We start from the raw sequence: 23,198 nt of genomic DNA on the forward strand, positions 1-23,198 counted from the left end.
AAACTAATCCTAGCAATTTTTTCAGAAAGTAGAATTTTGTCAAATCAATGTGCTACGCACACCACAACATATAAAGTATAAATGCAACCACAAATCTAAAATAAAATACTGAAAGCCAATCAGTAGTGCTCCTAACGTCATGGTTTCAATATCAGTTATAGGAACTGATTATCGCTATGAAACCATCATAGCTGCGATATTTCACAAAAACACTGCCGATGAAATTAACAGAGCAGCTAAATTAGCAAGGTCATTGACTGGGTTGTCAACAAAAGTGATTATTGTATGAAATAGATTAGAGTGAGGACAGCCTTTGTCATGTCAAACAGCTAATTTTCTTAGTATTTTCTCAAACAGAACCCTGAGGATGTGTATGAACTCTGTCACTTGTTGGTTCAGATCCTTGCCACTAACTGCTTGCTGATAGAAAAGAAACCAGTAATTGAAGGGAGCAGGTGAGACTAACGAGAACTACTATGTTTGAGCAACATGAAACACTGAAGACTTACTCAGATGCGGGCTTTATGCCTGGCCCCCTGATGTACATAGGGATGCGGATATCAAATTCGTATGGCATGGACTTGCCCTTGGGTATTCCAAACTGACCAAGATGGTAGCCGTGGTCTGACAGGTATATCATGTAAGTATTGTCCAGTTCACCCAGTTCTCTTAATTCGTTATACACCTAGAAGGATAGGGCTAAACATGACATAGGACACCGGAATCCATGAGCAACACTGATGGAAAGAACTTGCACAGTTGATATCCTAGCACAATATATTACAAACTGTTTACACATTTATTTCAGACACCAACATAACATCAGCTAGGCTTATGCTTAGCAATTTGTAGGGCCTATACTATCTGTTAGCTAAACAAATCATCTAACTGACATCAGATGATTTGTCATAACATAACTCTAACAGAACAGCATCATCCAAACTTGTCCGAAGCATACACATGGTTAGGCACTATTCAAAGGCAACTACCCTAGGACACTTATATTTCGCTAGTACAGTGAAACATGGATAACTCGCCCTCGGATATAGCGAACACATGGTTAACTCGAATGGATTTGCTTGGTCCGTTCCCACGCAATGATAAATGGCTCTATATAACTCGAACTCAACACTGTTAATTCGAACTGTTTTTTGCCCAACGGCTACCGAAACGGTTGCAATCGCTTTAGAAAATCACTTTATTCCAAGCCATAGAGGTAAACCTCAACTTTTCGTAATTCATAAGCGTCGTTATTACCACCATCGGCAAAATATTTTTGTCAACGACTTTTCTAAAGGTTTGGTGAAATTTGATTTATACCAAACCTCCGCGTAGTGATCGCCCTTCGGAAGCGAGGTAATCTTTGCATAAACTTCAAGAAAAATCGGCAAAATTGATCCTGGGTAAAACGCTCAAAAGAAAAAGATGTCTTTTCTTTTGAGCATTTCAACACCGATCAAGTTTTGCCAATGTCAATCTAAAAAACGTCCTGGCAATAACATCACCTCAATCAACGAACCAATCTCAAGTGATAGAAAAATCTCTATACTTTTTGATAAAAACGTTTTAAACTTTACATTAGAAGCATTTAATTTGAAACAAGCCATTTGTGCTTTTGCTTTATATTATAGTTTGTATATGTACTGATGTCTTTTCTTTTGAGCATTTCAACAACGATCAAGTTTTGCCAATGTCAATCTAAAAAACGTCCTGGCAATAACATCACTTCAAACAACGAACCAATCTCAAGTGATAGAAAAATCTCTATACCTTTTGATAAAAACGTTTTAAACTTTACATTAGAAGCATTTAATTTGAAACAAGCCATTTGTGCTTTTGATTTATATTATAGATTGTATATGTACATGTATCTACTAATAAATAAGTAAATACATGGACTTGTGACAGTGCTCTGATAACTTGAACGCTCTGATAATTCGAACACTTTTGCTCGGTCCCGTGAAGTTTGAGTTATCCGAGTTTCACTGTATTTAGTTTCGTGAGTAGCATACAGAGTAAAATTTCATTGCAACTTACATGTAATTTCGCAGCTTTGATGAGTGCGAAAATATAGTGATGTGAAAATAAATGCAGTGGAACAAACATAAATAAATTCCTCAGGTTCAGTTCACCGCAGGCCTGTATTCACTGGTTACAAGTTGGGGCGGCTAATGTTAGGTGACTAGTTATGAACACCAGGGGGGTGTTGAGGGGGCGGTGTAAGCCCCCAACAGGTTTTTCTTATGAAGAGCCTTAGCCGGGCCTCTCGTGTGAAGTTTAAAAATTTGTTATCGGAAAGTAGGCTATCAACATTTTTCTATTTTCTGAGATTTGTTTTGTTTTAGGTGATGTGACTGACGAGACGTTATTAAATAGAAATAGGCAAAACTTGACCGCAGTTAAAACGATCAGAAAAAAAGACATCCTTTTCTTTTGAGCGTTTTAACAAAGATCAATTTTGCCGATTTTATTTTAAGTTCATACTGAGGTTTCAAAGCTTTCGATGGGACATGGCCAAGCGGATGTTTGGTAAAACTTGATGTTTTGCAAACCTTTATAAAGGTCGTTAACAAAAATATTTTGCCATTGATGATGATAATAATGACGCCTAAGAACTACTAAAAGTTGATGTTTGTCTCTATGGCTTCGAATAAAGTGATATTCTACAGCGATAAAAACCATCTCCATAGCCGTTGGGCAAATAACTTTTTGAATAAATGATGTTGAGGTCGAGTTATCTGAAGCAATTTATCATTGCGTGGGAACGGACCAAACAAATCCGTTCGAGTTAACCTTGTGTTTGAGATGAAATGTTACATTTTATCCGAGGGCGAGTTATCCGTGTTTGACTGTACTTAGCCGCGGAAAGTTCCTAAAAAGTTGGGACGGCTCAGCCGGCCAGCCGCCCCAGGGAATACAGGCCTGACTTAACCGATAAGAAAGAAATTTCAATTTGGGACTAGTTTGTAATTGTGAACCGCAGGCAGAATGGTGTGGGCGATATTGATAATGCAATTTGATCGCTTGCTGCTATTTGTTTATTGGACTATCAATGAACAAAGCTATTTAATTCCGCGTTTTCGCTCGTTCGTTATGATAGTTTCGCACACGAAACTTTCGCGAGAGGATGACTCCGCGAAAATGCGTAAGTTAGATGAGGCGAATACATAAGTGTCCTAGAGTATATCACGCTTACCAACTTTTCTAAATCAAGTTGTGAGTTATTTTCTTAACAGAAGTTGAATGAAACTTCTTAGTGCCACCAAATAAAACCTGGTTAAAAACCAAAATATATAACATAATATATCCAAAATTTTTATTTTGGTAAGCAAGTGTTTTTATAACTAGACTAACATATCTTCATTTCAACTCAACACAGTGATGTTTTTTCAAATCACATCCTTTGAGAATTACCTTTTCAACAGCATCATCTACAGATTGCAGCGTCATCACCCGTTTTCTCATCAGCAGATCTGCGAAGTGGGACTGAATTGGTTCCATTTTGCCAGTAATTCTTAACAGGAAATCCTTATCAGGGTTGGGAGCGTAGTTCCAATTAGGCAGCCTGAAGAACCAGTCACACATTCATACAATTTGCACAGCATAAAAATAGCATAGCTAATTTGAAAACGGTAATGGTTGGTAAGTTATCTCCTCTATTTGCGGCGACCACTTGAATAGGTTTAAGCTTCATCCTACCTTTGTAGGGTGTAGGATGAAGGTTAAAAGTCATCATGTATGAACACCGCTCAAACCTTTTACCTATGATAGAAACAGACAACTAAACGGGGTAGCCACGCAACAACCAAACTGAAACTTTTGGTGTCAGAAGATTCAGTTGAAAGAAGCCGAAATAATCGAAACCCAAAAGCTTGGCACAAAATAGTCATGTACAACTTAGTTTGATATGACGCAATTCAAGCTTGCTTTTGATTGAGGAGCATATACTAGCAACAGCATTCACCTTATTAAAACATTAAGGATCGACACAATTGTGAGGTGGAATGTAATAAACGGAATTACACAATGACGGGACAGGAAATAAGCTAGATTGACATTAATTTTTTCAGTTTGGGACGGATTTCTACTGTCACCCCTTACAAACTTTGGCTACTTTGGTTGAGATAAAGTGCACTTTGGAGACTTTGGGTCATTTTCTGTGAGGGCACCACTTCCTTAGATGTCTGAATTTTGTAATTTATCATGTTTACTTCTTCTGGAATTAATATTCTAAAATGTGAACACTCATTATTCATAAGCTTACTCAAAAAAGAGTCGGCCTAGCAAACTGATAGACATGAACAACCGGAATAGATTAACAACTATGTAATATGTACTCAGCAGTTTGTTAGTTCATGAACCTATTTGGTTTTCTGCCAAACAATCAACTACAATTTATGAAATTTGGTTATCTAGAATCTTCTCAAACTATTGGAATTTATGCGAATCAGCCAGTTATTATTTTTGCAAAAGAATAACAACTTCGGAGAAGGAAATCTTTGAAGATGTAAACATAGAGCAAGTGACAAGACTTGACAAGTGACAAGACTTGGCAAGTGACAAGACTTGGCAAGTGACAAGACTTGGCAAGTTCTGAATGCCAACAAACTGAGGCAACTAGATTACATTTGGGGTGTATTGATAACGATTGTATAGCCAGTGGCATTTCATGAGTTTGAACTACATGTATTGTCACCTGTCGAGTAAACTTTAAAAAGATTTACATTTTAAAATAACAAATCTGGCTTTTATTTAACAGGAAGAATAGAATCTTTGGCAAACACTAAATATCTACTGAACAGGTACTATAAACACAAAAGTGTTGAGCACATGGCTAAGGCATTAAAAGAAAGCCAGAGAAAATATTTATGTTAGTTGCTACAACTTTTAACCAACTGCAACAATTGCTCACAAGCGTTTAAAACATGTGCTAATGAATTGAAAGAAAACCAAGCATATGAAATATAAAACGTATTTAGGTTTTAGGAAAAAACACCTCTATTTTTTTGTAAAAAAAATAAAAGTTTTACTTCATTCCAAATACAAATTAAAATTTTTTTGTAAATATGCCGCTTGTTTGTCACCAATGACAAACAGTCATGTCAAAACAGCTCTTAGGAGGAGGTCTTGACTAGAGCATAGCTTACTAAAAAGTAAGCTTTTTAGCTTCTTTGCTGTATTTACTTCAGCCAAAAACTATCGTATAGATCAAAAGTAAATATCTTAATGAAAAATAGAGAACTTTGAGTAGAGATGCTGTGAATTTAATCAGAATAATAACAGTTATAAAATATCTTAAACCATTCAATCATTCGGTATCAGAATCTGGTTGCAAGATGGTTTCTTGGTAATATTTTAAGATTTAATTTGGAATATGTAATATTTGCGGTGTTGCTTTCTTATTTATTTTAAAGGTCATCAAAATCTTGAAAATCATGAAAATCTTTTGCAGAGACTGTCAAAAGCTAGTTTATTCTTATTTTAGGTATAGATATTGCGTAATTTCGGAATCACATCGTGCTTAACCCTTTATTGTTTGGTATTGTGAACAATAGTTATAAAGTTTTTAAACTAAGGTAAAATACTCCTTACTTGGTATGATATTTTTCTGTAATTCTACTAGCACTGTAATGTATACCATGTGGTTAGCAAGCTGCTCAGTCTTTAAACACTGATGTATTGTTGGGGTGGCTTTTAACCATTTTTCACATGGAATGCTCAAGGGATAAACATATGCCTGCCTATGCATCATTAAAAACCATGGCGCTAATGTTGTCTAAATAGTTAATCATTTTAAGCTGCAATAATTTGATACTTGCTATAAAGCAAGCGTATTCGGTCTGTTCCTCGTGTAGCTTTTACTGTAGAGACCAGCTCTTATTATAGTAAATACTAGTACATTGGCAGCCCTGTATGCTGTGAAGGATCATCAGGTGTAATAAGTATAAGTACAATTATTCTTCATTTCAGCAAAGTGGTTGAGTGATGCAGTTGGTAACGTGGCTGGCCGCGAAACAGAATATCTGATTACGAATCCCGCACGAGGCAATCCTTTTTCCTAACACTCTTGGAGCGGCTTTTAGACGGACGGATACAGATCTTATTATAGTAAAGATGAATCATCATGTCTATCATATTGGTGAAAACTATAATATTATGTACATGATAATACCAAGTATACATAAACATACATGCCTAAAAAAATGCTGACCCTGTACCACATTCAAAAATAGACAATTTCTAGATACTTCACTCTATGTACCCCTCTGGGGTATGCGAAGAAAATCCGAAGGCATCCTAAACCTTCTACTGAGCAATTGTGACTACGGCAGCTATGCTATTATTAGCAAAGTTGAATATGAACAACATTAATAAGTGCCTACATAAGAATATATATAAATGTGCAATCCTTACGTCAGATAGTTTGTCAAAAGGGTTACTAGCCTTTTCCAAAGGCTAACACTGAACTTTTGCTTGGAAGAGATAACAAGCAACAAATATTGCTGCTGGATAGTTTACTGTTATAGACACAGACCTTTGGTTTAAACCTGGTATGGAATTTACTGCGTGCCTAGAAGAAAGTTTCAACTAAATATGATTGCTCCATAACATGTGTTTGTTTGAACCTTTCAAACTATGCTCATCAATGTTGACTGTTTCAGAATATAAATTGATAGTGAACAGCTTGTTCAGATTCACACTGTAATGAAAATCTTAACATACTACGCAGCAAAATAGTGACATCACACAATATCGAGAAAAACATTGGGCTATATTTATTAAACCATCGGGCTATATTTAGTAAAGAAATCGGGCTATATTTAGTAAAGCATCAGGCTATATTTCGTAAAGCATCCGGCTATATTTAGTAAAGCATAAGGCTATATTTAGTAAAGCATCAGATTAAATTTAGAAAGCGTCAGACTATATTTAGTAAGGCATCAGGCTATATTTAGTAAGGCATCAGGCTATATTTAGTAAAGCATCAGATTAAATTTAGAAAGCATCAGGCTATATTTAGTAAGGCATCAGGCTATATTTAGTAAAGCATAAGGCTATATTTAGTAAAGCATCAGATTAAATTTAGAAAGCATCAGGCTATATTTAGTAAGGCATCAGGCTATATTTAGTAAGGCATCAGGCTATATTTAATCGCAGCATCCCGGTATATTTAATCGCAGCATCCGGCTATATTTAGTAAAGCATCAGATTAAATTTAGAAAGCATCAGGCTATATTTAATTGCAGCATCAGGCTATATTTAGCAAAGCATCAGGCTATATTTAGTAAAGCATCAGTCTGATTTTTAGTACCTGTGCAACACCGGGCATTCGGCTAATTCTTCTATAAAACCGTCTTTCTAATCTACTGTAAAACTTCTATTTGAACGCCATGGTGCTGTATTTTTTAACCCTTCCCCTGTAGTGGCGGTGAAATGGAAATGGCATTTAAATAGAGGCTAGTGTTGTATTATTGAAATAGCTCGGCAGAATTTAGGAAAGATAAATTTAAACCTTCATGGGTGAAGTAAATGTTGCCTATATTTTGCACTCTCCTTAGGGCGGAGCGATATTAACCCTTTTGGATGCAATAAATCTGCTAACTTACCTCCAACTTGTCAAAGATCTTCAAAGAAATATGCTTGAGAAGCCCAAGAAATATCTCTACCAGTTGATATTTATTGCTTGCAATTAACCTGCGATGATATTATAGCCTGTGTCCTGCTTTATAATTTGTTGGAGCTTTAAATTTTCCATTTCATTCTAAATTTCAAGGCATATTTTTATTTTGTAAATATATTTAACAATGTTCCATAAAAGCTTATTGCACTCAGTGATATTTTTGATAGTTTGCAGCCAAAACTGGCTTTTTACGTGCAATAGAGGAGCTATGAGTATTGATCCATTGTGAGCCGAGTTAAGATAAATGCAAGGATGTTATCAAATAATATGCTATAAATCTTCAAATTTATAGTAGATAAAATGATAATCTATCAAGTGCTACAAATATATATTTAAGTACAAGTGACATAGACGAGCCATACTTATATTGAAACAAAAATATTTGCATCGTTTGCGCCGCCACTTGTGTTCTGATTGTTGCTTTCGATGGAATGAACATCTTTTCTGGCTGTTCAAGACCTTCCACAATGTCTTCTGACCTCACTCTTCCTCTGCACTGCTGAACTATTCGACATTAGCGTTCAAACAATTTTTTACCAGAGCAAAATTTTCATGTTTTACATTTCACACAAATAAATGATAAACTTTTAGCCGGTTAGGCGCTAAACACAACTTTGAGCCCAAAACTAGTTGTTCACATACCATCATAAATGTGAACCAGGTTTTTTCACATACCCTAGGACACTTATGTATTCGCCTCATCTAACTTTCGCGTTTTCACGGAGTCATCCTCTCGCGAGAATTTCATGAGCGAAACTAAACTAACATAACGAATGAGCAAAAACATGAAATTAAATAGCTTTTTTCATCGATAGTCTAAGAAACAAATGGCAGCAAGCGATCAAATTGCACTATCGATCTCGACCACAGACTTTTACCTGCGGTTCACAATTACAAACTAGTCCCAAATTGAAATTTTTTTTCTTACCAGTGAACAGAACCTGAGGAATCTAATTATGTTTGTTCCACTGCATTTATTTTCACATCACTATATTTTTGCATTTATCAGAGCTGCGAAATTAAGTTGCAGCGAAATTTTACTCTGTATGTTACTCACGAAACCAAATACTAGCGAAATATAAGTGTCTTAGGGTACGTCAAAGTATCAAGACCGCGTTGAACAAAGAACTGCTATTAGCCTGATACAGTTGGTTATTCTTTCTATGGTGGCGCTTTCAAAATTTCAGTGAAAAAACTGCAAATTGTTGGAGTTGGAAAACGCACTTCAATGTGAACAGGAATGTCAAAAGAATCAACTGTTATAATAGATGTAACCGAGTTATTATTAGCACAATTTTGTGAACACTCTTTTACTGATCACTTACTATTATGGGTTCATAAATGTCAAAGTGGTGGTCAAAGAGAGGTGGCGTTCAAATAAAGGTGGCGTTTGATTAGAGGTTTTATGGTACATATACAAGCAATTTAATCGTACTTATAATCCAGTTATTAGTACGATACCAGGACTAAAAAAAAACCATAAGGTGCAGCAAACAAGGCTTGCAAAATGTTTTCCTATTGACAGTGCCCACATACCCATCCAAAATAAATATTTGATAAAATGATGCTTAGTTAAGGTCTTCTTGTTGAAACCTCCAATGCATTCTTGTAATCCCCTTACATAAAACTTGACAAAAAAGATGTCACCCATGTCATAATATCATTACAAAGTGCTTGACAGCCTCAAAAATTTGAGGATTGCAACTGTTTATATAAGTCATACAGAAAACTATGTCGTATATGATCTGTAAAACTTTGCAATATCCGAATTTGTAAAAAAGGTCATGCATATCTCCTCTGTGCAACCTGGATTAAAGCTAGTTTTTTGTATGAAAGAAAAGTTGAATTCTGTGAATTAGTGTTTACACACATGAGATAAGACTATCTGATCCTATGAAATTCTTCTATTATGCTTTTATAGAAGAAGACCTATACAACAGACTGCCACTTGTGCTCAGCTCAACTATTGGAATTGGATTTCAACAATTTAGCGAGATGTCCTAAGCAAAGACACTTGCCAACAATTTTTTGCTGACTCACAAGTTACTAAACTTGGAGACACATTTTACAAATAGTTTTTAATAGATACGCTAGAGCTGTGTTTGCTTTGATGCTGCACAGAATGCTACACTGTGGTCCTACCTTCGCCAAAATGACAGGCTTGTTCAGGAATAAATATGGTGAATACACAAATTCATAAAAAAAACATTGTTCATGGTCTCCTGTGAAGAGGTGTTGACACACAAATGACATAACTTAAAACCTCTATTTGAACGCTACCTTTATTTAAATGCCACCTCTAATAGAACGCCACTATTAATAAGAGAAGGGTTGAAAAATACAGCACCACCCTTCAATTGAAAGCCACTTCTAACTGACCGCCCCTTTAACATTCTTTGATTTTTACAAACCCATAATAGAAAGTGATCAGTAGAAAAGGGTCCACAAAACAGTACTGGTAATGACTCATAACGCTATAATAATTATAACAATACTTACAATAAATATAATAATATTAATAATGCTACATCAATAATAAATAATAGTTTGGTTGTTGCTATTGTGGTTGCCGTGGTTTTAGTGGCGGTGTGCCTGAAAAGATTGATCCTGACAATCATCAGAGCTACTCTCCAATTCGAAGTCACTAAGGTGTGAATCCAACCCATTGTCTTCAGATTTGTCCATAATGTGGTTTACTATCTGTCATGAAAACTTTAAAGCATTTTGATAAACGATGAGAATACTCTTCAAGAACACAGTTTTTTTTCAGAACACAGTCAGTTTTCTAACTCCAAAAGCTAAATGTTCTTTCTTTAAAGCTTTAAAACTGACACCATCGAAATAATTAATAACTGTATTCAGCTAATAGTAGCTCTTTGTCTAATTACAGTAGGTAGGTGTGATAATTCGACGTATATGAAAACAATTTGAAAAAAATGTTGTGGCCGATGACATTAATGTCGCCTCGCCCAAAAGAGATTGCAAAATATAGGCAACATTATCGTCGCTTCGTCTGTAATCGGGTTAAATATATCTAATAATAATTCTGACGAGCTAGTGAAAAAATATAATGCCACCCTTTATTTGAGCATCACCCCTAATAAAACACTGCTATGGGAGAAAGATTAAAAAATACAGCGACATGATGTTACAATAGCGGTTTTGCAGTATATAGTAGCTAAAATGGTCTACACAACCTTGCTCACCTATGATCAGTAATGTTGTGAAACATGTTGGCATACTGAGGTGCAGAATCTTCTGGACCGTGTGGAGCAGGCATGCTGAGCACCATAGTTACTGGCCTGCAGAAAACAATTTCTCGTGATAAAAATATACACCGTTTTTTTGCAAAATACAAACAAAAAGACTAATAATTCTGTATAATTTCTATATAACAATAAGCTGCTGCCTAAGAGAATAGCTATTAAGTGCTGTATGTCTTCGGAATGATAAAACTGGAAAATAGAGAATGTTAGAACTTAACAACTGAGCTAAAAGATTGTCTTTACTTAATAATGGTATAAAAGCAAATGGCTAACAAATTTGAATCCGAGGTTTTCGAGGCTCTCTGACAGCCCGCGTTATATAAGTAATGCTGACCACCTCATTGCTCTTTCTTGGGTGTTTGCTTGCGGGGAAATTAAACAATAATTTCACACAAGAGGCGATTCTACCACTTCATTGTTTAGTACTAGGAACTATCTAATGCAAACAAGTGGTTTATTACACAATGTAAGACTAGAATCCTCACCCCTTAAACTATCACACCAAATGAAATGGAACCAATGCAGGATGTATCAGCACCCAGGCTAGTATACGAATATAACCCAGAATATTCTCTACTTCGAGGCTCTCCAACAACTACATGATACACATAAACATTTTGATAGATACAACAGGATTAACATAGAAATACTCACTTGTTTGGGAAGCTAAGCTTAGATCTTTTGAAAAAGGCAAGCGAGTCATTCGCTATAAGGTCTGTGAAGTAGTCCTGGCCATAATCATCACCATGCTTTATCAAATTCCCATTGTAGTTGACTGTGTAGTTATAAAAGGCTGAGTTCTTCACTAACCCCATCCATTCCTTCCATCCGGGTGGAATGTGCTCTCCCTTGTATTCATTTAGATACTTGCCAAAGTAACCTACAAAACAATTTTAACTTTTGTTTACGGTTCTATCATTGAGATTGAAGTGTTATTCTTAGTCTCCTGCTATCCACGGAGAAACCAAGTACTTGACATTTTGGTTTCATGTAAACAATAGACCTCTTTCAGTCTATAAGAGCGAAATGCTTTTACTATGTAGTGAGTGAGGCGTGTAGCCATGGCATGCCATGAAGATACTCAGGGTCACAGCTGCTGGCAGTTCATAAAAAGGAAGTCTCATCTACTGAGATTATACAGCTGCAAAACTTCTTCTAAGATAACCATAGATATATAAACCTATAGATATATGGTTTATATATCTATTTAGATACATGGCTTATATATCTATGAAGATAACAAACTGGGAGCCACATAAAACTTACTTATGTAGGTGATGGTGTTACGGAGTATACACTGAACTTCATGTAGATGTTACACTAAGGTACAAACATATGGGCTCAATGAGAGTGATTTCTAGTTAAAACCTGCACTGCAGCAGCATGTTACACAGGTTAAATAATTAATCTATGGTCACTCTTTTCAAGAATTTTTTTTAAATGAAACCGATAATGCATCAGGCCACTAAGAAAAAGATAGAAACGCTCAGTAAACTCTACCTGTGCGATACCCAGAGTTCTCCAAGTACGTAGCAAAAGAATTGATTTCAAATTCCGTTTGCCAATACTGAGAACTGCAGTTGACGTTGTTAGTCCACACATTGTGATTGTGAACCTGGAGGCCAGTGAGGAATGAACTTCTGGATGGACAACATATTGGTGAGTTGGTAAAGGCGTTCATGAATTTGGCTCCTCCGTCTTGGAGAATTCTCAAGGTTTTAGGCATGTAATTCATTGAGCCTACAATACAAGGAGGACATATAAATCATAATTTGCTCTTTCAAATTCACAATTATTGTTATCTGTGTGACAACAAGATCAAAACAGTAAGGCATCTATACGTGGATAAATAATTTATATTAAACACATACATACCTTAGAAGAAAGGTTATTAATTAGCAAACTAAACAAATATACAACCAAGCTATTGTTCAGGCAGGGTACACTACAAATTACAGACAAGCACACCAAGCTATTGTTCAGGAAGGGTACACTACAAATTACAGACAAGCACACCAAGCTATTGTTCAGGCAGGGTACACTACAAATTACAGACAAGTACACTAAGCTATTGTTCAGGCAGGGTACAATACAAATAACCAAAAGGTTAGAAATACCTCTAAGGACTAAATTAGGAAAAGGCCCTATACCTGTTTGAAGTGATTTGGTCATTTAAAGTTTTTAATAAAATATATCCTAGTTAGAAATATTGCCCATAAACTCCGTGCATTAACTATGTTCTTTTGTGCAAATCACAATATTTATATCAAGTGTAATTATGTAAACAGACAGCGAATAATCAATTTCCACTTTTTAAAACTATTTAAAAAACTAATAACACTAGTTTTTCCAATAGTTTTATATACCTTAGAGCCAGTGTTTATTGAAAATTCACATAAACAACTACATGTACATGGAAAAAAAAGGTTGCGACAATAAAGGTAGCGCTAACAACCGATACACGCAATTGGAAACGTTCAAATTAGAGTTGTAATGTAATATATAAGAGGTTTCAGTATAAAGAAGTTTTATGTATGCAAACAACTTGCTGAAAACTACTGTTTTGTGTATTGTTTATTCAACACAACTATCTGATCATAAGTATTTGACCAAAGGTGACTAGTCTTGCTCGCCCAAAAAACTGGGCTGATAGCTGCTAGTGTGCGAGATAGACACATCTCTACTTCAGATAATGAATCGTCCTAGTACCGTAAACCTGGTTTACTCTTTGTGTTGTCAGTTTGCCATATTCCACACCCGAGGAGTGTGGTTTCATTTACTCACCAACAATGATTCAACTCAAAGCAAGTTTAGTAGTAGTATTTTTAATTGCAGATATTTTAAACAAAGTGTGCTACATCTCTGCTGTTGTAACAACCGTTGTAAATCAACCATATTTTTAATTTTGCAAGTCAGTAAATGTGTTGTTTACAAATAATCTTAAACAAAAACAGTGTTATCTGAAACAGAATTATATCAATATCAAGACTCTACAAAAATTCACACAACATTGTGGTTGCTGGATCAGCGTGGCAATGAAATTGAACGGAACTACAGCTAATCTTCTTTACGAAGTAGTTGTGCATTTGTTCAAGTTGAAGTAAACACACAAATATAAATACAAATATACAAAACTTTATTTTTATTATGATGTCTTCCAGTATTTTACTACAAAAATGGTTCACTAAAATTAGCCTCTTTTTCATGGCTCTCATATAGGCAACTTTGAATACTTGTTAATCAGATATAACTGGCACAGCTTAAAGATTTGAGCAAACATTTATGAGAGTTTTTAGGACTATTATTCTACAAGATAGTTTTCACTCGATATCAGCAACACTGACTTGCCTGATAACGTAAAAAACGGTCTGCCTTGACCTCTGAATTAGACACAACTTATTGCTTTGAGAGGCACGATTTTATAATCAAATAACTGAGGAAAAGGGAAAAAATGGAACTAATTGGCTGAAATAATTGCAAAATGGTTGGTACATATTCGACTAAACGCAGATTATTGCCTAGTGTTCTCGCAGCTTTTGTTTGATAGTTCCGTATATTGAATAATACTGCTGTTTGTTGCACCAAAAAAGATCAGTTGGTTGCTAGAACAAAAATAATCACTATTGATTTCAAAAGTTGTCGTTGTGATGACCTTGACCTTTAAATACAGTCAGGATAAGTGTTAAAATTCAGCAATCATATGAAGATTTTGGGTATATGTAAACAAAATATTCCAAAGTCATGAGCAACATCATAAAATCTGTTGCACACTACATAACAAGTACAACCTGACATCTACTTTCACAGACCTGCCTACAGCTGTGGAATGATAAATGTTTCTACTTTCGTAGTTCAATGAAACAAGACAAACAATTTAAAAATTAACTGTTACCTAACTCGATGTCTTGATCATCTGTCATGATTATTACTATATTAGGGCGAGTGTTGCGGTGACGAGACCGCTGTCCTTGAGCCATACTCACAAAGCTGAGCATGATCACCAGCAAGGTCATGGCGAACACAATTTGCAACTGTGAAACGACTGCCATCCTAGGTTCTACAAACAAACATAATCCATTGAACATCGGGAGACTACATGACCTCTGTTGCAATGTACCCAGCTACATGTACCAGTGAGTTCATCGTGATAACCCTAGCCAACCACTATCCTCGTTGAACAAACAATACGTCAGGAACGTAATGAAAACATGGGCAAAACTTCCTATTCTATAGAGAAGCTGTTACACTGACACAAAGTAGCCATACAGCATTGCCATACAACACTATTGTATTAATAATAAAAACACAACTACCAAGTGTGATACATACCGAATTGTGTCAAAAATGTCAGTGTCACAAAATTGTGGCATAACCAAACTGGTTAAAATGCTAAAGCCATCAAAAAGTGAGTACATACATTATATTCTGTTGATAACTAAGCTTGCTAATGACTAGCACAGGCTAAAACTAACCTTCAAATATCGGAAAAATTCTAGAAAGTCAAGCAGACCCGTTATTGCATCATGCCGAATGACGTTCTCAGTAAGCTTTTTCAATTTGACTGTAAATTAAAAATGGGTGATGTGGGAGCAACTTGACACAGTTGAGCACTCAGCCACATTGAGTGGCAGACAACACAAACAATGAGCGCCATATATGCCTCATCGAACTGGCTAAACCAACATGGCATGACCATCAGTCTACTGTAATTTCAATACGATTAACAGAAATCATTATTTTAAATTATTTCACTGTTTCGCAAATCCTTTCAGGCTATTAGGAGTCAATTTTGTGGGCACCAGTTTAGTGCATAGAGTGAGAAAGGACATCAAGTCAATGACCAAACCTAATCCTAGATTTGTTATAATTAGCACACATTAGTATAACCCATTCATTAGCTCCAACTTTCTATACAAGGGATTTGTTCAGCGAGGCGTAGTCTCATAAGTCAGTTGACGGGATATTTCTAAGGCATTGCACAAAACAACAGGAATAGACAAATATTTTAAGAAGATTAACAATCAAATACTCTGGTACAACTCATAAGAACGCATATGTTCTCCTCTTGCTTTAGTTTTAATAATCAACTTTACAAAGGTAATGCGAGAATATAAACATGCTACATAAAGGACCGGAAAAACTATCACAAAAAATGTGAATATTATTATCTGTTCACAAGCAAAATAAACGGAATACAGCGAACCTAGTCTGAAGAAGTACAATTACAGGAGTAAAGATAATTCAATTTTCATGGATGCAACAATTGAAACATTGAAGAAGAATGAGCAAACCTAGGTCAGTATTGAGCAAAAATCTACCTTTTGACTTGATTAATCTATGGATTAGATAAAACCTATCCTTTATAACAATGCACCACAGAAAAAAACGTTATCTTATGAGTAATCAGTGAGGCCTTTGTAGAACTGTATATGTAATAATACAAAACAACTCGTCAACTACTACGCTCGCAAAGTCCTATGTGATAGTAAACGAAATCAAGGAAGACCCTGACTCCGCTATAATGATATCGCCAAAAGGAATTTCAAATGGAGGCAGATCTACTCAAACTCATCACAGATGACTGCTGATTGTAGTCGAGCTGATTGAAGATCTGCTATAAAACACGAGACACAATAATAGACAGTCTTAGTAGCCTCAACGCACTACAAGAGACATGTAATAGCACAACAAGATATGAACATTTCACTGATTCAACAACAGCCCGTGATTAATTTACATTCTACGGAAAATTTTTATATTATTACAGTATGACTAGTGTTATCTTGTCAAATTTTTCACATCACAGCTAAAAATCATCTCTCTATTAGTATCTCACCTCTACCTTGAGTCATAGAGTAAACAAATAAACCCATTTTAAGCGTTTTTCAAGCAAATTTCAATTGCAGTTAATCATAGTTGACTATTGGTGGAGTTCCTGGCTCTGGAGCAAATAATCACTGCTGCCATAATGATGGTATGCTGCCTGATACATGTAGAAGGTTGGTTCAGTAAATGCTTTTAGAGTTATTGTAGTCAGTTTATTCTTATATGAATACTCTAAACATATTCATGTAAGTGAACCCAAAGCGTTACAGTTTTGTTTCTTTAAAACTTTTAAAACAGCACCATCAAAATAAGTAATAGCTGTATGCGACTAATGTTTTACATCGCTTTCTCAGCAAAAGGGCTATGTTTATCTTCCCAAAAGTTCTGAGAAGTTTCGCGACAAATACAACGCCACTCTCTATTAGAACGTCACTTCTACTAAAATGTCACTATAGGTGAAGGGTTGAAAAATAGAGCGTCATGTTAAAAGGGTACTCTTCCCAAAATTCTGACAAGCTATTTAAAAACTACAACGCCAGTCTCTATTTATACGCCACCTTCAGTTGGCTGTCCTATAGGGAAAGAGTTGAAAAATAAAGCGCCATGGCTTTTAGATAGAGGTTTTACGGTAAATATTGCTAACAATGATCATCAGGTTAACACATAACTCATCTAGCATTATAAAGTAAAAGATTTTGTATGAAGTACATATTATACATGTAATGGTGTAAACAATACCAGGACTAAATGTACAGTGTAACTACCTTTGCAGTATTGTTGTGAATATGGTTACATATGGCTGTGTAACCAAGATGTTAGAATAAACTTAATTGAGGGGCTTATCTAGAGCAGTTTTGAAATATGGTGCTGATATCATCAGCTCCATGGTGAAGATCGTGAATGACAATAAGTTTTAAAGGTGTTAATACCTGCCAATAACTCATTGAAATTGAATAAAAAGTAAAATGTCACTCATTTTGAATGCCGAAACTTGAAGAAAAGATTACCATAATTTATAAACACAATGTAGGATTACCCCTGATGCTGATACGAAATTGGGGTGACTTTAAAGCTGCCACTTTGGTAACATAAAGTTAGCAGGACATATTGGCACGGTTAAAATTAAGATTATTGCACATGTATACAAATGCTTTTTCTCCCACTAAAGTAATTGTCAACTTATTTGACCAAAAAAGGTTTTGTAACTATAATGAGTGCCAATTTGTAGTCGTAAAAATATCGTGAAAACATAAAAAGTTGTAACGATGATCTTATAAATTTATACAAGCAATAGGCCATTTGTTACGAAATGTTCACAAACTAATAATATCGCTTTAACGATACTTTACTCATATTCAAGGTGTTAGCAGGCACAAAGCTCCACAAACTTCCTCACCGCCTTCCATGGCAATGATTAATTGAAACTGAAACAAATCCATTGGCCTGCTAATATGATTTTGGATAATCAGGAATGTCGATGTCTTAATTACTTGCAAGTGCCTAAGCACCAAAACAGGGAGCCTCAAAATATTGTAGGCCTATTAACTGGGTAAATTGATTGACAAGATTATAGAATATTTAATAACAAATTCAAGTCTACCATAATAGTTTTAAAATGATAAGGCTTTAGCACGCATTTTCAAACTACATAGTATGATAACTAAATAACTGAGAAACGCTAAGAATTTCGTACGTTAAACGAGTAGTAGAGTAAGCCTGAAACTAATCTGCCTTAAATAGGAAAGCAAAAAACCTTTCACAGCATTTTCTATTTTACCAAATTATACAGAGACTTTGATAGGCTATTTTGGCAGCTCTACAATCATGCAGTTGTTCGATTTCGCACGAATAACTAGAAACAAGTGAAATATTTTACTTTTTTATTTCAACTTGATATGGATTATGAAAAAAGTGTCGAATAATAGTTACAGTACAAGTTACAATTACATGATAAATACATGATAAAATTTTGTTAGCAGTTAAACAAAATAGGAATAGCTAGACACAAACGTATGCAAGTGCCAAGACTCACATCACAGTAAATACATGCAGTGGGGAAAGGGGTGAACACAGAAAAGGTCTATTTTTATTCCATTTTTACCATATAGTATCCGTGACTTATATATGTTCACATGAAGATATGAGTGTGCAGAGTGGCATTAGAAAGTGCCTGTGGAGAAGACTACTTACATGTAATTTGCAACAGCTCAATTTATCAACTCGGAACATTCAGCAAAAAGGTTTTACAGAAGTAGAACAACCGGTATCACAACAAATAAAATAACGATAAATTAATTGGTTAAACAAATTACTGTAGCAAACAGCTGAGGCATGGATTGTTCCATTTTAAAAAGTAAATATACGAAAATCTAATACTCGATGTTTGTTTGAGTTGTTAACACGATTGCAAGGCCAGATTCAATGATTACAAGTAAATGACTACACGCAAACGTGTGAGAATTTGCCATCGGGTGACCAAAACTATCACAAACATACAGAAAAGTAGACGATAGTAAATTTAGAATTACATAGAAAACCCTATATATATTTTTTAATTTAACATACAATAAATGAATAGTATGGAAAATGAAAAAGACACAGAAAAAATAACAAAGGGAGAATTGTCTTTAGGGTAATGTGAAACTGCATAATGCTTAGTGGCTAAAAATAATCCTCAACTAGCGCGGTCAACCTGCAAAAAGGCAAAGCATCCATGAAAGCTATTTTAACATGAAATTTTTACTTTTTCCATTCACCAAATCTATTTTAACAGTAAGTGCTTACTTTTTCCATTCACCAGAGTTGTATCTTATAGGAAGCGGTTTAAAATATCCTTGTAACTTTCAAACAGGAGGCGTGCAGGCGTTTAATGATGGCGAGATACCGCCGTTGTTCAGCGACACCCAAGCAATCGCTGGCAAAAGCTAAGAGTCCAATCAATCGCTTCCGTTGCAAGACTGGGTTTTAAAACTTCTAAAAAACGACGGTGACGAGTCATAAATATTTGTAAAATCTATAATTTCGGTAGGTCTACAAAATGACCAACCACTACTGGGATTGCTCTAAATTGACCAATAAAAACGCGGCCTCATAAACATCGCACTAAACAACGATGTTTAGTGTTTTGAAGGTTCTTTCAATATCGATTACAGTGTAGACAGTGATCAATATGTATTTTTACTATGATTATGTATACCGAGCTCAGTATGAGACGTCTCGTGTACGGCACTCATCGAACTCATCGTTAGTCGGTAGTAGAAACACAAACTAGCTTTACATTCAGCAGACGTACAACATCTGCTACTATATCTTGCTCCTCGGTGAATGCAGCTTACGGCGCGTGTTGTTCAACAACAAAATTCTATTGGTATGACGAGTATTATTCATCAAACGGTAACTGTGGAAACAAATAAACCAAACTGAGTTTGGTAGAGCTGAACACATTATAAAAACAAAACTGAGCTTTTGTTGCCAGTCACTTTTGCTTTAAAACCCTATACATATATCTAACTGCCTCATTGCTTACAAGTGTAATGCGCTATGTTGTTTGAAAAAAAATCCTAGTTGAGGAGAAATTGTTTTGGTAAAATATTTCTAGGTAGTGTTGTATTATGGGATTTGTGAGGCTCAGGCTGTATAGTCGTCTGAGCTCAAAGCAATTGCAAGCAATCGCAGCTGATCAAAAATTGAGAGGTAATAAGAGGAGATACAGAGGAAGTCTTAGGCTAAAATGGTTAGGCGTTTTGTTAGCTTTGGTCAACGCCGTAAGCAGCAATGAGTTTGATCCAGTAAGAGAGTTCAAAGAAGTTTTTGAAGATCTACACTACGCCAGGTCTTGTTAGAATTTAGTTAAAGGAACTACCTAGACCCATAGCAGCTAGGTTAAGACAGCTGGCTAAGCAAGAGTTAGACAGTATGTTGGCGAGTACAATGATTGAGCGGGTTGAAGAACACAATGAGTGATGCTCAGGGCTAACTATAGCACCTAAGGCAGGGGAAAGATAAGGATGTGTGTAGGTTTGATGGGGTTGAACAAATCTGTCAAGCACGAGGTTTATCCTCTGTCTAGGATTTTAGATTTGCTCTATGAGTTGCCAAAAGAAACGATGTTTTTGAAGTTAGATGCGAATTCAGGGTGTTGACAGGTTTAGATGGAGAAGAGGTCAGATGATTGATGACCTTTATCAACTTCCGGGGTAAGTATAGGTTCAATCGGATGCTATTTGGTATATTATTTACTACTGAATTATTCCAGAGAGCGATGATAAAGGTTATAGGTAGTATGAAGGGAGTGGTATGTTTGATGGATGATATCATAGTATATGAGAGAGATGCGGATGAGCATTGGTCGAGATTAAGGGAGGTATTGAGGAGAATCAGCTGTTCAGGCATGACATTACAGAAAGATATGTGTAAATTTGGCAAAGGTGAGATCAGGTTTCTAGGCCATTCGGTTAGCGTGATCGCATCAAGCCAGATCCGTGTAAATTTAATGCAGTTTTAGGCTTGAAGCCGCCGGCTAATAAAACTGAGGCGAGAAGGTTCTCAGGAATGGTAAATTATTTGAGTAAGTTTATCAGGGAGCTAGCAGAGTTATGCGCACCAATCTGCAAGGCCCCAGGAAGTAGATCAGAGTGGTATTGGGGTCCAGATCAGGTAAGGGCTTTTGAGGAGAGGAAGATAGCTTTATCTAAAGCACCAGTGTTGTGTGCCTTCGATTTAAACAACAGGCATTGGGTGTCTGGAGAAGTTAGTAGGAGTGCAGTTAGAACAGTATTGTTGCGATTGAATGAGAGTAATATGTGGCAGCCAGTTGAGTATGCATCGACAAGAATGACTGGGACTGAAGAAAGGTATGTGACGATAAAAAAGAGGTGTTAGCCATTATGTGGGCAGTGAGAAGTTTAACTGCTATTTAGTAGGCAGAAAGTTTGAGATTGAAACTGATGATAAGCCACTTATTTCACTTTTGGGTGAGGAAGACTTGTCAGCCTTACCAGTCAGGGTTCAGAGGTTTAAAATGAGGCTGATGAAGTATGATTACACAATTTTTCCTACAACTGGAGAGGAAATGTTTTAGTTTGAGTTGCCCTAGTGACAAGTTTTACAGTTAAAGTGATGAGAATACATGGGGGGGGGGTAGATATGGACAGTAAGCTTTTAAAGCTTTATAATATGAGAGAATGGCTAATGGTACGAAATTGGTTGCTTTTTTTCAGGGCCCGGTTATGCATACCTAGGTCAATGAGGAAACTGTATATAGAGAAGTGTCATGCTGGTCACCAGGAAATTGATAAATGCCATAGGAGAGCTAGGTGCCACTTCTGGTGGCCAGGAGTGAGCGTAGACTTTTGTGAGTTTGTAAGGCACTGCGATACTTGTATCATCCATGGGACAGTCAAGCACCAACCTATGGTTGAATGTGAGTTACCAGCGAGGTCTTGGGAAGTACTCTGTAGTGGCATATGTGTATTAGATGGAAAGTTGTACATGTATTTGTTGATAGTTGATTACTATTCCAGGTGGATTGAAGCGCTGCACATCAACGCTCAAACGTTCAGGAAAGTAATAACTGTTATGAGGAAAGTGTTTGCTTGCTTTTGGTATTCCTAGCATTTTGCGGTCAGATAATGGGCATTATTATGATATTAAAGAGTTTAAAGATTTCTCAGATTTGTACAAAACAAAGTAGTTACCAGTAGTCCTCGGTATTCACAGAGTAATGGGTTGACAGAGAGTGCGGTTAAAACAGTAAAAGATTTGTATAAAAACATAAAAATATGGCGTTTTTGGTGTATAGAACAACCTCTCTGTCAACTGGTTACTCGCCTTGCGAACTAATGTTTGGCAGAGTGATTAAATCGAATTTGTGTGTAAGCAGTAAAGGGGAAGTAGATTACGAAAAATTGAAAATTAAAGAAAGGGAAAGGGAGTCAAAGTTAAAAGGTAGTTTGGTATCAAAATCCAGCATAGGATATCGAAATTGCTAGAATTAGAGCCAGGGCAGGTTGTCTACGTGAAGGCGCCTACAGACACCGGAGCAGCGGGTACGGGAGTAAAAAGGGACAGTGCGTCAGAGAGTTACTGGGTAAAAATTGGTTTGCGTGACATCAGGAAAAATAGAAAACATCTGTTTCCCATGAATAACAATTTTACCTGAGAATCCCACAATACTACTAACGCTTACACTGGCAGTCATGAGTGTGTTAATAATAACACCTCAAAGGATTTTTGTGAGTTGTTTGAAGATAGTGAGGATGTTGAGACACAGTATTGGGTAGTATATAATGAAGTGGATTGAAAGACAACTTCTCCTTTGCTACAACTCATGTGTGTACAATTATTTGTACAACTTGGCGAAGTTGACAAAGCTCTAAATTTTTTGTTATCGTTAGCGAAAGATTACTGGTGGTGTAGTAAGTTTA

The 23,198-nt window shown here is 36.0% G+C and overlaps 1 protein-coding gene across 3 annotated transcripts in view; it reads right to left on the minus strand.

The window, feature by feature from the left end:
* The window catches only part of LOC137405807 (extracellular sulfatase Sulf-2-like), a 40,791-nt gene extending 21,069 nt beyond the window's left edge, over positions 1 to 19,722 (minus strand). The window contains exons 1-8 of one of the 3 annotated variants that reach the window (XM_068092221.1): positions 19,558 to 19,722; positions 15,420 to 15,508; positions 14,840 to 15,004; positions 12,448 to 12,687; positions 11,602 to 11,827; positions 10,888 to 10,983; positions 3,415 to 3,565; positions 510 to 685 (exon numbers count right to left, since the gene is read on the minus strand). In XM_068092221.1, the coding sequence (XP_067948322.1) occupies positions 510 to 685; positions 3,415 to 3,565; positions 10,888 to 10,983; positions 11,602 to 11,827; positions 12,448 to 12,687; positions 14,840 to 14,996 (1,046 nt within the window). In that variant the 5' untranslated portion in view covers positions 14,997 to 15,004; positions 15,420 to 15,508; positions 19,558 to 19,722. Of the gene's footprint in view, positions 1 to 509; positions 686 to 3,414; positions 3,566 to 10,887; positions 10,984 to 11,601; positions 11,828 to 12,447; positions 12,688 to 14,839; positions 15,005 to 15,419; positions 15,509 to 19,516; positions 19,524 to 19,557 lie in introns of those variants that run through there. The other 2 variants (XM_068092230.1, XM_068092238.1) reach the window with 2 other exon arrangements.
* Between the last annotated feature and the right edge of the window lie 3,476 nt (positions 19,723 to 23,198).

Source organism: Watersipora subatra, chromosome 1 (genome assembly GCF_963576615.1).
Source record: "Watersipora subatra chromosome 1, tzWatSuba1.1, whole genome shotgun sequence".
Lineage (NCBI taxonomy): Eukaryota > Metazoa > Bryozoa > Gymnolaemata > Cheilostomatida > Watersiporidae > Watersipora > Watersipora subatra.